This window comes from Diuraphis noxia, unplaced genomic scaffold (genome assembly GCF_037042655.1).
Source record: "Diuraphis noxia isolate RWA-SAM2 unplaced genomic scaffold, SU_Dnox_SAM2 contig0003, whole genome shotgun sequence".
Taxonomy (NCBI): Eukaryota; Metazoa; Arthropoda; class Insecta; order Hemiptera; family Aphididae; genus Diuraphis; species Diuraphis noxia.
In genome coordinates, this window is record NW_028301713.1 from 10,179,211 (window position 1) to 10,195,814 (window position 16,604).

Here is a 16,604-nt window from a genome sequence, read left to right on the forward strand (position 1 = left end):
TAATCATTTCAATAATAATAATATACAACATATATTTTTATTAATTATAATTATTATTATTCGCGTGATCGACAACCGCAGCAAGTTGCTCGTCCTAGTCGTCCTGTTGTTTTCTTCGATTTGCGTTTCAACGTTTATTGTCTCCTCTCGCCCGGTGGGGGGCCGTCCATCCTAGTAGTTGTTATCGCCTCTGTCCGTTGTTTTTGTTCCGTGTAGATTTTATAGTGTATTGTATGTATACCGTAGATGTTAGCGTCATACCGCAGCACTGCGATAGCACGTACGATTTTCCTCTTTGGCCGTCCAAAATATTGACATCATACACGTCGCACCGACTTAAGTTTTCAGTACGAGCGCCCGTTGTCGAGCGCTGGTTTCAGTGATTCGAACTGCAAGTCAAGGTCAGTTTCTTGTACACCTACAATACCTATAATATCACGATCAATGATTTTTTCGGCAAAATATTCGTGCACGACTATTGTAACGTGTTTGGACAATACTAGCTCTGCATTCAGCTGGTGGTGTGTGTAGCTGCAGACCGTGATATTCTTGTAGCTACGAGAGCTATTGTCCACATTCGATGACATCTTGTAAAAATGTCAAACTTTGTTGTTGTTATTATTACTGCTAAGAGTTAGTTGTCACAATTGTCATCGGTGACAGAAATACTGGTCCCAGTTATGCTCGCCACTACTGACATCTTTGTCGATTATTTACAACATTTTTTTTTTTTCGCAGATCATGATTTCCGTAGAAGGTCAGATTTATTTCAACTGCCAGTTACAAATTGTATGCCTAGAATTGCTGTAACAATTTGCCAGAAAATAAGTAAATAAATGGTTTCTGAATACATTTATATGATATTGTCTAATTTAAATTTATTGGCCTATGCAATGTTAGCGCAATAATGTCACATTGACAATTAATATTGAATAATATATTTTTCCTACACATTATTGCCAATCATTGAAGCTTTAAATGATAATAGAAGTATTTTAACTTGAATAAGAAAAAAAAATGATTACATATTAATGACTTAAATCGAGTACACCATCAATGTTAGAATCCAGTAATTTTGCTCAATGTGGTTTAGTGAACTTACTTTTTCTTAGTATGTAAATATTAACATTTTACTGCACTTTAAAAAAATATGATTAGCTGATAAGATAACATATTAAAGTATAGAATATAATATAAGAATATAACACTAACAATATAATCCAGGGGTCTCCAACCTTTTTTTACGTCGAGCTAAATTTTTTTATAGCGATTGAGACTTAATCAAATTTAAAATATATAAGATTGTTTTTAGTAATTATTTAATTTTAAAACCATCAATTAGCTTGGCAGAAGCCATTTTGAAAAGCTTGTTAGAAAAAAACCTACTCGCAGGTCGTAGGTTGGAAACCTGTGGTATTGGCTATTATTCTAATCAATGCTACAATTGTTGTGTATAATATTGGATAATTTTAAATTAATTATTTAGATTAGATGAATTAAATTCTAACATGTCCGGTACATCAGTACTAATTATTAAGTGGTTGGGATACTATGTGTACATATTTAAAGTAAAGCAGCTTTAATTTAATTTATTTACTCAGCATAATTAAATAATATATTAACTTAGAGTAAATTAAAGTAATACAATTGATACTTATACTTATTGTACCGATCCGATTTGATCAAAATATTATAGACTGCTGTAAATATTCAAAATTTTATTGTTTAAAAGTACACACAAAAAAAACAAACAATATATTTACAGTTATAACACCTTGCCACAATAATAAAGAGAGGAATCTAGGGATGAAAAAGATGACAAAATGGCAAATAATGACCAAAGAGTAGTTAACTTAAAATTAAAACTAAACATAAAAACATTTAAGTTATTACTTATTAGTTTACTAAAGAACAACTGAACATTGAAAAAATCAGAATGTTTTAATAAAGAATATGTCATTATGTCTAACAGAACTAAGAATAATACTGCAACCTTATGAGAAAAAATTTACAATTAAGTAAAGATGTTACGAACTGTTCGATTTTTGAACCAAACTCTGGGTGTTCGGTTCAGTTTGAAAACCGAACTGAAAATTCCAAATAATCGAACCGAACCAAATATCTAATAGTTCCGTTCGATATTCGAACCAGAGAAATAAAAATAAAAGTCGGAGTAACAGCTAAAATTATAAATTATTATAAAATAATTAATAATTAATAGATTAATATTAGTTGTTTAATGTTTACTTGTTTTAAATATTGATGTTTTTCGCTTTTCTTATTCTTATCAGTATTATCATCATATTAATAATTAAAAATTAAAAATCTCATGCATAATAATTATTAACTATTAAAGTATTTAAAGTATTTAAGTAATTAGTTGTAAAATCTTTATTCAATAATTCTGTGGTATGGTGGCTAAATGATAAATAAATAAATAAATAAATAAATAAATAAATATTAAATAAAATAATATCCAATTTAACTTTTAATGTTCGGTTTGCGTTCGATAAAATATTTGAAGAGTTTTGTTCGGTTTGACCTTAAATATTATGGTTCGTAACATCTCTACAATTAAGTATTGGTACAGCTTGTGAAGTTAAGTTACCGGCTAGTCACTATGACAAGACAAGACCAGAATACCAACATACAAATCCTAAAATAAATTATTATAAACATATTTTGAATATTCCTATCTATCCAAAAATCTAGTATGATAAACCAATCCGTATTCAAAAAATTACTCAATACATGGGAATAATATTAGACAAAAGACTAATGGGTTCAGAACATACAAGACAGATTGAAAAATAATTCAACAAATTTGACTATTCCTTCTGCAGTACTATGTTCATTTTTAAAATCCGAAATAAACCTTAAAAACATCAATTTATAATAAAATACAATTATAAGGTAAATTATGTCTTCAAAATTTAAAAAAATGGGGTAAAACCTAAGCATCAATCCTTTACATAAATTTAAAAACTCCAATTTATCTGTCTATATCCGATTATTGCAGTGTTTTAGTCTATCATAAATGCATCATTACACAAAAATTTGAAAGTTTAAATATTCAATAAACTTCTCCAATTTAACCACAAGAGATTCCATGTCCAGTTGGCCACTAACAATAACGTTTATAAATGTGTATACATATACAATTCTCCAGGGACACATTGTGTATTTTAATTCTTTACTTAATCCTCCAAAAATTGTGATTTAATGATAACTTATTTGCTCTTTCATTTAATATTAAAAAGTAATAGTTCATAATAATTAATCCTGTATATTTGGTAAAATGCAAGTCTTTATTTTATTTTTAATTGTTTTAGTTGCGTATCAGATGTTGTACAATTTTTATCAAAAATGTTTAAAAAGGAAATGGCATTTATTGCCTTAATAGCCTTTGTGTCTACAATAAAATGTGAAATCAACATATATAACAGAAAACAACAACAGCTAGATTTAGAGTTTTCTGATGCGCCATCCCTTTTTGGAGCGGATATACCTTCAGATGGCATTAAAGTATTTCAATTATTTATAGATGAACTCAAAATCTAAATGCATATTTATTTTAATTTTTATATTATTTTAGGGTTACATTTTGGCTGCTAACCCTGAAGATGGTTGTTCTAAAATTGAATCTCCGCCCCAAAGTGGGAGTTGGTTTGCCTTAATTAGGAGAGGAAATTGTAATTTTGACGTAAAAGTGAGGAACGCTCAAAATAGCAACTACACATTAGCCATTATATTCAATGTCAACTCTAGTTTGATTGGTATGTAAACATTGTAAACAATACATAATCTTATAACACTAATAATGGTGATACAGTCGACTCTCGATACTTTGAAGTTGATAGGATTTATTAAAAATTTTGATTTACTGTGTTATGAAAAAAAATTGTACCTACGACAATAATTCGATAGTCATCAGAATTAATAATCTAGATTTGATATTTATACGCAATTTTAAAATGAATTATTTACGATAAGATTATAATTTATAAGGAATACATTTTTATGAATACACTTTGAATTGCTGAGTGTTGACAGTTAGTTTTCTCTAAAATTACTATGAATAAGTGCCGGATCACACTATGCGTTTTGTCGGTTGCCGATAAAATGTATCCCGATTAACCGCAAGCGAGAAGACCGACCACACTACGCGTTTTATCGGTTGCCGATTTTAATTAAACTTTAAAAAAATTATAATTTATATTAAAAAACCGCAACCGATGATCCGCATGTGTGGTCGGCTCAATATTAACTAAAGTGTTTTGGGGTATTTTCCGAAACGCATCGGCAAAGTCAACCGCAACATGTTGCGGCCGGTTCCTGACGATTTTAAATCAGTTCGCCGAATCGGTCAGTCTGGTCCTGATAATGCGGTTTAATGTTAATTATGGATGTCGCAGTCGTTTACCGATCGGTTGCGTTTTATCGGCAACCGACAAAACGCATAGTGTGATCCGGCACTAACTGAGAGTACCTAAATGTATTGTTTTTATACAAACTACTGTGAGATTTTAAAGGGAATTACTTTGAATTACCAAAAGTTTTGATTTATAGAGAGTCGACTATTTTTATTAAGTTATTAAGTTAAATTAAATTACATGACAAATTAAAAAAAAATGTTGTTTATCCATCTTAATAGACTTTAAGAAAGTAAATTAAAAAAATTTCAAGTTGTCTAAATACTAAATACTACATTTAATTTGATTACTAATCAATTTTTACTTTTTTGTATACTAGTGCCAATGAATGGTAAAAATACTAGTGATATAGTGATTCCATCAGTTTTTGTTGGTGATAGCACTGGGCTTATGTTGAGAGACTACTATGATTATAACAACGGGTAATAATTATGATATTTTAGTGAATAAGGTTTTATTTTTAAATTAATTCAATTTCATAAAATTAAGTTTCTGATTCTACTTTTTTGTTGATAAAAGGAATTTAAGAGTATTTTTGGGAATTTTAACCAAAATTTGATCATGTAATATCATCATAGGTGTGCATTTTTTAAAGTTCTATATGACTTCTAATGTTTGACAGTAGTTTTATAAACATCAGTGGCTACATCAAAGTCACATTTCTTTTTAAATTTGTTTAAAAAATGTAAAATTGTTCCTGGTCCTTGGTACTTTATAATTTTGTTCTGACCATTGCAGGTTTAAAAAGGCTTTTTTAATTTTAATCAGTAATATTTTAATGCTATTAAAACATAAGATATAGATTGTCTATCAAAACCTAAAAAATTAAACTTTGTATTAAATATACAGCTTATGATAATTATCAAAATTTTACATTATTCAATAATTGCTATAAAAACTTCTTTTCTTATGTTGCAATAAAAGATATCTGTAGCTTATATTATATTATAAAATATTAAAGGGCACAGAGTTATTTATTTTAATGTATTAACATAAGTATTTTTAGGTTGTCACTAAAAAAAAATAGAAAAATCCTATTTTTATAATGATGATACCCATGCTAAAAATAAAATAATTATATTTATAATGATTCTTTCAATTTAATTTGTATGTACAGTAGTCATTATTTAGAAATCAAACTTTTATATTATTTTAAAACTAAAGGATAACTCTATCTGTATTCAATTGTCACATGTAATTACCATTTATACTTATGAGAGTTATCATTTGTAAAACAATTTGTTGTAATTGTTTAATATCTAAGTATTAAAACTAAATGGCTCTTGAAAATTGAAAGTTTGATTTTTTCGGCAGGCCAAAATATAATAATTTGAAACTATGAAAGTATATGTTTTTCATTATTAATATTTAATAAAATATGGCATGATTTAATTTTTCTTAAATAATACATATATTATTTATATATTTTTTTTTAGCTTTTATGTGATTGTAGACAACAGTCAATCCCCATTTGATATAAACTTGAATTTATTGTTGCCATTTGCTGTGATTGTTGCGGTATGTTTCTTCGCAATGCTTGGGTTTATGGTAATATATATTTATAAGTTCTTTCCTTAATGGATAAATATTAACTAGATTATCATAAAAAGTATAATTATTAATATAGTCAAATAGTAAAAACAAATAGACAAGCTTATTCAGTGAGACCCATAGACACATTATCTTGAAATTAGTGATGGGTCGAACTCGGATTTTTTAAATCGAACCAAACTTTAGTTTTTTAAATTTCAAGTTGAAATACATTAAAATTTAACAATAATAAAATAATTTTTAAACTATTGTCAAATTTAATTTGTATTAAATTTTCAAAACGATTTGATTTAAATGGGATCTTGTGAATATTTTGACCAGGGCATTTTAAAGTCTTTGATGTTGTGTTCACTGCGGTGTACTACTCACTTATCAAAATACTCATAAAATATTGCAGCTATATCAATAAAAAAACATCTGATAATTATATACACATATTTTATTTTTAAAATAATAAGATATTTAATTTTGATTAATTATTTTGGCAGTTAATTCTAATATTAAATTTTAGTTGTTTACTTACAATAATTTACAATTTTATCAGTAAAATTTCATAAAATTTTCAATAACAGTTTATTTCATTACATTTTTATAAATAGTTTGAGAACAAAATGTATTGCTTTATTGGCTATTTTTGATATTCAAATTATGAATAATTTACAGTTAGTTAAATGGATTAAAGATCGTAGACGAGCATTTAGACATCGTTTACCTGCATCTATTCTACGTAAAATTCCGATCTCAACGTTTGTGAAAGGTGATCCATATGATACTTGTGCCATATGTTTAGATGATTATATGGATGGAGACAAACTCAGAATTTTGCCATGTGCTCATGGTAAGTATTAATTCTTATATTTTATGTTTGATAAAAAAATTGTTTCATTAAATGTTCATAGCTTATCACTGTAAATGTATTGATCCATGGTTGACACGTAACCGAAGATTTTGTCCTATCTGTAAACGTCGAGTATATGGGAATAATGAAGATCTACATGCTGTGGCATATTCTTCAGACACTGATAGTGATGAACAACCCAATGACAGGACTCCATTAGTTTCGCCTGGTATTAATAATTCAAATTCATTAGGTGTTGGTACATTCCGTAGTTTCCGAGTAAGTAACAATCATTTTTATGTTGATAAACAATGTTCAACAATTTTTGTTTTTACAGGGACGTATATTTACACGCGGTAGATCTGCTAACACTGTTGAAGTGCATGCTCCAGTCTTATCATCAATCAATGTAGCAAATGCAGACTATGATACAGTTTCATCTCAAACAGATTCATCAGACTCAATGTTATCAGATTATCAAAATCTGTATGATCCACCACCAGCCGCCCGCCAAGCGGTTTCATCATCTTTGTCAAGTAAGAGAAAAAAACAATGTGGTTATATTTTAATATTTTATACTTGATATTTATATTTTTATGCCAGATTCAGAAATTAATTTGGCTCCAGAACTGATGAACAACACTGAACCAAGTAGAACAAATGTGCAAAACCATATTGTTTAAATAGCTTATCAACAAAAAGCCTAATAAAGTTTGATTTTCTTTTTATTGACTTTATCAATCACACATCGCTTTTAAATAGTAACAAAATATGATTTATTTTTCATAGTTAAAATATTGTTTTCATAGATTTTTGATTTATTGCTAAGTTTTTTAATCATATAAATTATTTTTGGTAATAAATATAAACAATTTATTAACTTAGACAAAAAATGAAAAAACAGACTGCTCAGCTTCAAATTTTATTCTTACTCCATTAACAATTATTTTCATATATTATACTTAAAATTATTTTAATGATTTGTTTTCTGGTATTAGTTAAAATAATAATAATAAATTTAACATGTGATAATTGTTATAATTATAAAAATAGTTTTGTTATTAATATTGATATATGTAAAAAAAATATTATAGATTCAATAATTATGTTTGTAATTTTAACATTCATCTATTTTGATAAGTTGACAATATCAAACATACTTTATGATATAATGTTCTGTCAATCCTATATTTACTTATTATGTGTATAATTTTTTTTTGTTTTTTTTTTTTTTTTAATAAGCTTGTTAGAATATGTATTTTCTGTTTAAGAATAATATTTTTGTTTAAATAGTTTTAATGTATCTGCAAGAATGATATATAATTTATTTAAGATTATGTATTGTTTTTATATTATTTTTCATTATATTTTTAAATATTTAAATACTTTTTATAATGTATATTATCATTTATATTTTCCTTAAATTGTATTTTGTGTATGGTACAATTATAATGAATATCATTTATTAAACTATTTAAAAACATTTATTGAGTAGATAACTACTATTCAAAAATTAAAATTAAATTTAAACATTATTTTACTCTAACTATTTTCTTTTAATTATTTCTAGAAAAAATTTTTATAAATTATTTATTTTTCTTAAATCTTATATTTAATTTTCACAGTAATCCATTTTTGAAAATGTTCAAGTATTCAATAGCTAACTCTAAGAGACTTAAAAATTTATAAACAAAGTAACTTGTTTTTCTTGTTTAAATAACTCAATGGAGAGCTCAAAGATGACTAAAATGAAACATTAATGGTTTTTTTCTAAATTTTTAACTAAATATAAAATGTTGTTGATTTAATCTATTGATTTTCAATGAAATGTGTTTTTTTTTTTTAATGTTGCGAGTTAATTGTTTAAATAGCTGTTTAAAAAATTTTACTGTCAAGTTAAAGACAAGTAAAATATCCTTTCATCGTATTTGCAATTTATCGATATTTATTTTAATAACTTCTTCTGCTCTGGTTCGTTTATCCAGTACTGCTTAAGACAAGACCTGCAATGTTGTAAAGGAATTAATTTATTTTGTATATTTAATCGTTATTTTATTTTAAATTGCAATTTGCCACTTTCTTTGAAAATTACTGAAACACATTCAAGGGTGTTTTGCCATGCTCTTGTTTGAATTGGAAAAATTTTATTCTCGAATATTGAAATTTTCATAGATGTATTAATACTCAAAACTTATTATAATTTTTACATTGATTTAGATACTTAAAGCAATAAATTATTTTCATAGATAAATCTGTCATAATATAATACTTGGAAAATTATATATTCTATTTTTATAACATACAAATTATTATGAATGAAAACAATTTTCATTGGTTTATATTCTATAGATATTGGCAAACTGGTTGGCCGCCAGTGGGTGTCATCCATTTACCGCATTTTTTTTTTATCTAGCTCGTACTACATTCACTTCTCAAGTTATTGGATTTTTAGATGGATTCGGTAAAAAAATTGGAAGTGCTTAAAAATGTATTTGTTGAAAAGAAAATTATGCATTATCTGTGTTGTGAAGTTATAAACATTGAACTTGAGACTTGAGCACTTGACAAAGTGTTTAATTTTGAACACTGCATTACCCACTTAGATGAATTAACTGTAGAGTTAAAAAACAATTTGAATAAGGTAAACTGATACGTCATCAAATGAATGTATTTAACTTTTAACTTAATAATCTTATGGCAGTTGAAATTGAAAAATGAAGATGTTTCACTTCAATTAGAGGTAGGTATGCAAGCTGCGATTTTTATATACTAAAGATTAACATGTTATTTTGGAAAACACTACCAGTTGAAAAATATCAATTTCAGCGAGATTACGAACTGAAAATGTTACCAGGAATTGTAATTGTACATCCATATTATGTGATATGTGAATTGTAACGGCACAGAATCGCCTATAAAGGATTTTCTCAAGATCAACACTGCGTACGAAACAACACGTTGACAATATAATCACAAATTGTTGTCAGAGAAAGTTGACTAGCAAAGGTGATTTGTAAAGAAATAAGTTTCAAGAAGCTAATGAGGGGAAAACGCACCTAGTAAGTAACAATAACAATAAATGATAAAATAAATAACAATGACTCGCACTATAGCTAAGGTGCGAGTGGGTACGACATTCCCTCGTTACTCATGATAAACCCGGCCAACCGGCACCAGGGTTTCCCATAAAAAAAGTATATACAAAGGTGCAGTTTTCAAGACTTAAGTCAGTCTTCATTCTAACCTTTAGCCGTCAACATATAACAGTACGACACAAAGATAGACTGTTGTTGAAAGTATTACCGTAAAAAAGGAGTGCTTGTGATTAGCCAAAATATTTTGTTGTTCCTAGGTAGGTAGTTCGATTTTTTTAGAATTTAATTTTTTGGCATAGCCCCAGATTTAAAATTTTAAAAGCACTTAAATTATACGCAAATAGTATAAACGCAATAATTTTTGCACCATGTGGGTCAGGTTGAGGCCAACACATTTTTAATTTATATTTATTACATCCTCTAAAATTACACCAAAAAATAAGCATGCAATTAATATTGATATAAAATATATAATAACTATAAAGTAATGTAAACCTTAAAAAATGTTTAATTTACAATAAATATATTTTGTAATACTAATTAAAAATAACAACAGACTAACACGGCAAGTATTTTTATTAAAACAATAAATGCAATACTTATAAGATAAAAATGAAACGCATTAATTTAATTGGAATTATAATAATGATATTACTTTGTCATTCTAATAATAGTTTATTAAAATTGGGATATTTTTTTATAATAATATAATACATTTAATTTATTTTTAACATTCTATTGTTGTGCAAAATTATCTAGAATATCTTCAATACTTAACGATTTTGCTTCAAAATTTTACATAGCAATTACGCTTAGATCAGTTAGGTTATTTTAAAACCATAAATATGGAAATAAATTAATTTAAACTTTAAGATGGGCTGGAAACTTACATCTAAGCTTAGCTAATCACATTTGACATCTTTTAATAGAGTTATTATATTATATGTGTATGACGCGTAGGTATTATACATATTATTTATTATAAAATATTTTGTTTTAAAAATATAACATCAAAAAAGTCTGACATGTTATAATAAATAAATAATTCTCCACTTTCGACTTGACATTAGTATAATATTTATAATTGATTACATTCTAAATATAGCCAAAAACTAATCATCGGTTGAAATTTGACGAAGGTTAGGTTAAATATCAGCATAACAATATATCACCTGTCGGAGAATATATAGAGAAAGACGAAACGGAGATGTGTCAGTGTAGGCGCCTACCTCCTCTCAAACCAAATCGTATGTATTTAGGACAATCTATTTTGTCGTCATGTTATTGAAAAGCGATTACACAAATAGATAGATCATAGAATAAAATTATCCAAAGGTAATTTGGCACTAATGACAATACTTGTTCTGAGAAAAAATAACGTGACATTTTCCACACATTTTTTAAATATTATTTAAAATTTAAACGATAAACTAATGATGGCCTTAAATTGCCTACACATAGCGCCGTCGTCTATTTACAATGTTAAATAGGATTTGATTAATTATTTGGAATGTTTTTTAGGCCAAGTCTTCGGAAATATATTAATTTTTTAAACAATATATAGGCCACAGGGGATCTTGTTATGTAATTTACCTTCGTTAATTCATTGGTGGAAATTCAGAGGAAGGTTAAATCATCTTCAATTTTTCCGATCGATTGAAAAAATAATTGTTATATTTTCCTTTATTAACACATTGTTTTTGTAAAAGTGCTTTGTAAAGAATATTTTCTTAATTGAAGTTAATATTATAATATTTTAAATGAACAAATTCTCATTATTCGTTTTTCGTGCGTAATAAACGACAACCCTCGAACATACATGATATGCTTCACCTGTCATCACCGTTGTAACAAATTTGTAGAAAACGCATCTTCGATCACCGTGATATAGAACTATAATATAGTTTAAACACACATAATTATTTACCGATATACACTTTTTATAACATCGTATAATTGACATGTATTGTAATACAAAATTGTAATAATTAACATTTTTTTTGTCTATAAATATTGATAAAAATATGTTCCTTTTGCAGTTTTGGCAAACAGTCTAAAAATCTATTACAAAGTTCATCGTAAATTTTTTAATTGTGGTTAAAAAAATATTAAAGACACGTAGACATGATTTTTTCATAAGCACTAAAAATTAAAATATTGACAAAATTCATTAAATATCAAACATTTTCAAATTATTTTTTCATTTTTCATAAACAATCCATACTGTAATCTAATAATCTAAATTATATATACTGTTGATTATTAATAGTAAAATAAATTACTTTAATATAGTAACAAATTATAATATTATAATTATAAAATATGCATAGTGACATATTCGACACATATTACTGTACAGCAGACACGTGCCACTTGCCTGCTTTTTTTTTTAAATTGTATTTTAAAATATTTCAAGAATTAACTGCATCCGATCTCGTTTTATTAAAATTATTTAACAATAATTATTGATAGCGGTATCGATTGTATGCGGCTTCATCTATTGAGTAGAATCGCGATTTCAAATTGTTTATAATATAATTAGAACGTAGGACATTGATCAAGTATACTTAATAAAAGTTTAATAAAAGTTATTTTCCTTGGCAGCTGGTCGCGTACCACCTTATCTCTGTGGTCCATACGATTTAACCATGCGTTATTATGATGTGATTATTAATTTGTGTACCTGATAGTCCTGAATTCCTGATAATTCATTTTAATCATATTGGGTATTGGTGCAGTGTGAGTGGTGTGCGCATGCGTTTGTATTCGTATGGCGACCTTGGTGTACCCACAACCCATTGCATTGTTATAAACAACATGCCGAGTTCATGGCCCATCGAATTATCTTATCACACAATAAGGTATCGTGATAAGATCGAAATGGAGCTAGGCAGCTGCTGCTGTGGTTTTGAAATATAAATTTTAGTATATACATATTATTTAATATATTCTATTATAGCATTGAACTATTTAAATTTAAGTACAATATTTTAAGCCACGCGAGTAGGTACTATATACTGCGAGGTGCGTATTTTTCGCATTTTTTTTTCTATTGTTGTGAAAATCTCGTGAATTGTGATCTGTGAATGCATCGTTTTAGCGTGATACAAAAACATAATCGACGTCGTTGACATTTGGAAATTATTGGAAACCCTCCCGCGCGTATCGGAATTCGGAATGGGAAGACGTCGCAAATCCCATATAACAAAGCCGATATCGGAATTGCATCCAAATCACCGCTAGATCACGTCGTTTTCGACCTGCAATTTCTTTATCTTCTCGCTCGTCGTTGGTCGTTTGCGAAATTCTCGAACGCCCCCCTCCTCCCACTCACCGCTGCCAAACGTTCAGACAACAACAACAATAATATTAATAATAAATAATAATATTCGGGGTATTGCATGGTTTGTAGGGTGCGCGCGCACGCGCTGCTCTCGTACACAGAGACAGTGTTTATAGCCGTGTGCGCGTGCGCACTTGTTTGTGTGTGAGTGCGCGAGTGAGTGCGCGCGCGTGTGACAATAATATTATTGCCGTAGTGCCGTGACAGTGTGTGAATGCGCGCGCATCGGTCGTCACCGTAGTGTCCGTTCGGTGCACGTTTTTTTTTTTTTTATATATATTAACAGAATTAAACAAGATAAATTCAAAGTCAAGATTTTTACGTTTTTCCGATCATTTTCACTGCCCATCGTCAGCCGTATCCGACGAGCGTCAAAAAACATTGTGTGAAATCCCCCAGTTAACTGTAGACCCTTATCTCGTTGGCGCGACCACGATATAGTGATCCGGAGCAGACGCGTAGTGTAGTTTCGTTCAGTGGCGGCAAGCGAAGACGACCAAAACGACGGCCTCGTCCCAGACCATTCGGAGTGGCGTACGTCGATGCAGTGAAGACCGTGTCTGTCCGGACGACTCGCTGGTGGAGCGGTTGCTACAACTGCAGGAGTCCGCGGAACGCTGGTGGTACCAGAAGTCTCGACGTCAGCGTCCGTCCGACGCCGTCATCGTCCCTTCGGCTTTGGAGGTGGTGAACAAGAGATAGTCGGTCCGATGTGCCTCCATGGCGACCGCCACCACGTCCGCCGTCATCGTTCTGGTCCTGTTGCTGCACTTGTCAACGATCGGCAGTGTCGGTGAGTACTCAAACACGATTTTAATCACGTTGTTTGTAGATATAAAGATTAAAGATCATTATCATCAGCGGTCAATAATAATACTTCTGTTAAGATTTTGAGCCTAAAGTGTATAAATAAATTCATAAGAATCACGTTGCGTGATAACATGTTATTATAATATATTATTACGGCAGTCGTCGCCACCAGCTAGTCTTACGCCACCTACTCGTGGTGAAATGACTTGGCCTTTCGGTATTCAGTTCGACGATGGGCTCATGCCTATCTAATAATATTGTTATCATCCCGTTCCCGAGTATAGAACGCTGTGACTGAATGAATCTTTATCGCGAGATAAATGATAATTACTATTATTGTTATTCAGCCGCACGTGATAACGGCGCTGGGCCAAGTGTAGTGTGACCATAATCGAGCCATGCGGTTTGTCTAGGAATGTCGAAATTCGTAAAACGTCACTTATCGTCCGTCTGTTGCAGCGGTATTCCATTATTCGGTTATCGCCTTCTGAAAGAAATATGTTTACCCTCGTAGTAATTCAACGTGTTTTCCTACCGTTGTAGTCTGCGCGACCGGCCTGCCGCCGATTGGACTTTTCGATCTGATATCGATATTATAAATTATAATATTGAATATACACCTCTATCGGCTCTATCTACCTATATTCATTTTCCTCCCCCGCCCCCCTCCAACTTTTAACGATTCAATAAACTATCGATTACTCGACTGAAATGTTCAAATGTTAGTAGGTTGGCTGTTATCTCAGCACGCAGGCCGCAGACGACAATAAATTGTCGTCATCCAGCACCGTTTGCCGTTTAATACGTGTTTTATAATAATAATAATATTATGTATACAAAGACTAGTCGATTTCAGTTTACAAATTGCAAACGATTGCGTCATCAAACTGTGTACATTTATTAACTCGTGTTAAGAAAATCCCGTATTTACATACCTCCAACAAATATTTAATTTCTTAGGGTTACGACTTTACGAGTTACCTAGTGTCCTAGTCTAACATGACTATTTTACATCATAAATTGTTCTTCAATTTAATGTTATTATATCATTGTTAGTTGAGGTCATCAGCTTTACCACAAAACTTACATATATTGTTTGATGTTTTGAAAAGTGATATTTATTCTCATTCGTAGATATATTATACTTATGTAATAGTTCTAATCATATTGAGCATGATTCCCCAGGGATCAGACTGTTATCCATGTATATATTATTATTTTTGCAGGGTCTCCTTGTGTATTTTTCCTCTTCAAACATAGTATTATCTCAATGTTTGCGAATTTCTAATATTTCAAAGTCCAACCAAGCTGTGTTAGGTGGGTACATGATGACTTTATGCACAAAATAATGTAAATATTTTTATTTAGTGGTACTGGTTCCTAAATATTATAAAAAAAGCTCTATCATATAACATTTATACATATACATATAATATTACTAGGTATAGGTAGAATTTAACAACAAACGAATAATATTACTGAAAAACATACATACCTAATCATATTACTATGTATAATGGTTGTCTTGGGGGGTTATTACTTATTACTTATAGTTATTGGCGGGGGTTGCCGGGAGTACCTACATTTTTAATCAATAACTGAACTGAGGTTTTATTGACAAATCGAAGGTTAAGTATATGTCTTATATTTAAATATAAGTATTTCTTTGACATTAAGTTGCATTTACATAGTATGCACAACTTGATCATTTTATAATTTTTTCAAAGCATTGAACTAATAAAAATAAAGGTTAGGTATATTATAGCTATATTATAATTTATAATCCTCTCTCACACGAAAAATCTAAAGTAAATTATTTAAATATACCAAGAAAATAAACGTGAACATTTTTGGAGATTATATAGTGTATACGGTGAGTTGTTTTACGAAATACAAATACCTAACGTTAAAAATTTTCTTAAGTTAAAATATATAATATACTTTTAACAATGAGCCATACATGATGAATTTATCACCTGAAAACTGGAATAAAGATAGTGTCATAAAAAATAGTAGTGCAGTAGATAATCAATAAGAAAACAAATATTTTCTAAATAATTCCCATATTTAAAACAATTAATTTACTGTTATAATCCCGGATGGTAATGTTAATTGTATTTATTTTTATTTAAATGAAAAATGTTTTAACTATATAAATGTATAAATAATTAATGAAGTAGAGATTTCTAAACACTTAATTTTATTACCAAGTTTGAAGACGCCTCATCCGCATGTATCTTATAAACGTCTACTTAGCAGAATCAATTTTGTGTTGTTAACATTTTGAATATCATGAATTAACCTATAAATTGTTATAAAACTTCAAGCTAACACAATATTGATTCTGCTAAACTCAAATTTGCAATGTTGTACGTTACACGACACATTTAAGGCGTCGCGCGTCGTGGATATAATACTAAAGCAGTAAAGCGTCTTAAAGGGCGAGTTTATTTTCACGATCGTGAAACCCTAATTTAGAAGTACAATATACAATATAGAAAATTATTTTAACATCAATTAAAAATTTTAACACG

At 29.1% G+C, this 16,604-nt stretch overlaps 2 protein-coding genes across 3 annotated transcripts in view; both read left to right on the top strand.

The window, feature by feature from the left end:
- Positions 1-8,650, top strand: LOC107166383 (godzilla E3 ubiquitin protein ligase). 2 transcript variants are annotated; one of them, XM_015515028.2, is made up of 10 exons: positions 1-401; positions 739-828; positions 3,333-3,525; positions 3,596-3,776; positions 4,753-4,855; positions 5,870-5,981; positions 6,648-6,822; positions 6,884-7,101; positions 7,160-7,358; positions 7,426-8,650. In XM_015515028.2, the coding sequence occupies exons 3-10, from the start codon at positions 3,367-3,369 to the stop codon at positions 7,503-7,505; spliced, it is 1,227 nt and encodes a 408-aa protein (XP_015370514.1). In that variant the 5' UTR covers positions 1-401; positions 739-828; positions 3,333-3,366; the 3' UTR covers positions 7,506-8,650. The 2 variants fall into 2 exon arrangements, with proteins under 2 accessions (XP_015370514.1, XP_015370515.1); XM_015515029.2 differs by lacking the exon at positions 1-401 and adding an exon at positions 456-677.
- Positions 8,651-13,435: 4,785 nt separating this feature from the next.
- Positions 13,436-16,604, top strand: part of LOC107166379 (protogenin B-like) — a 31,298-nt gene continuing 28,129 nt past the window's right edge. The window contains exon 1 of the mRNA XM_015515019.2: positions 13,436-14,053. Within this exon, the coding sequence (XP_015370505.2) occupies positions 13,981-14,053 (73 nt within the window). The 5' untranslated portion in view covers positions 13,436-13,980. The remainder of the gene's footprint in view (positions 14,054-16,604) is intronic.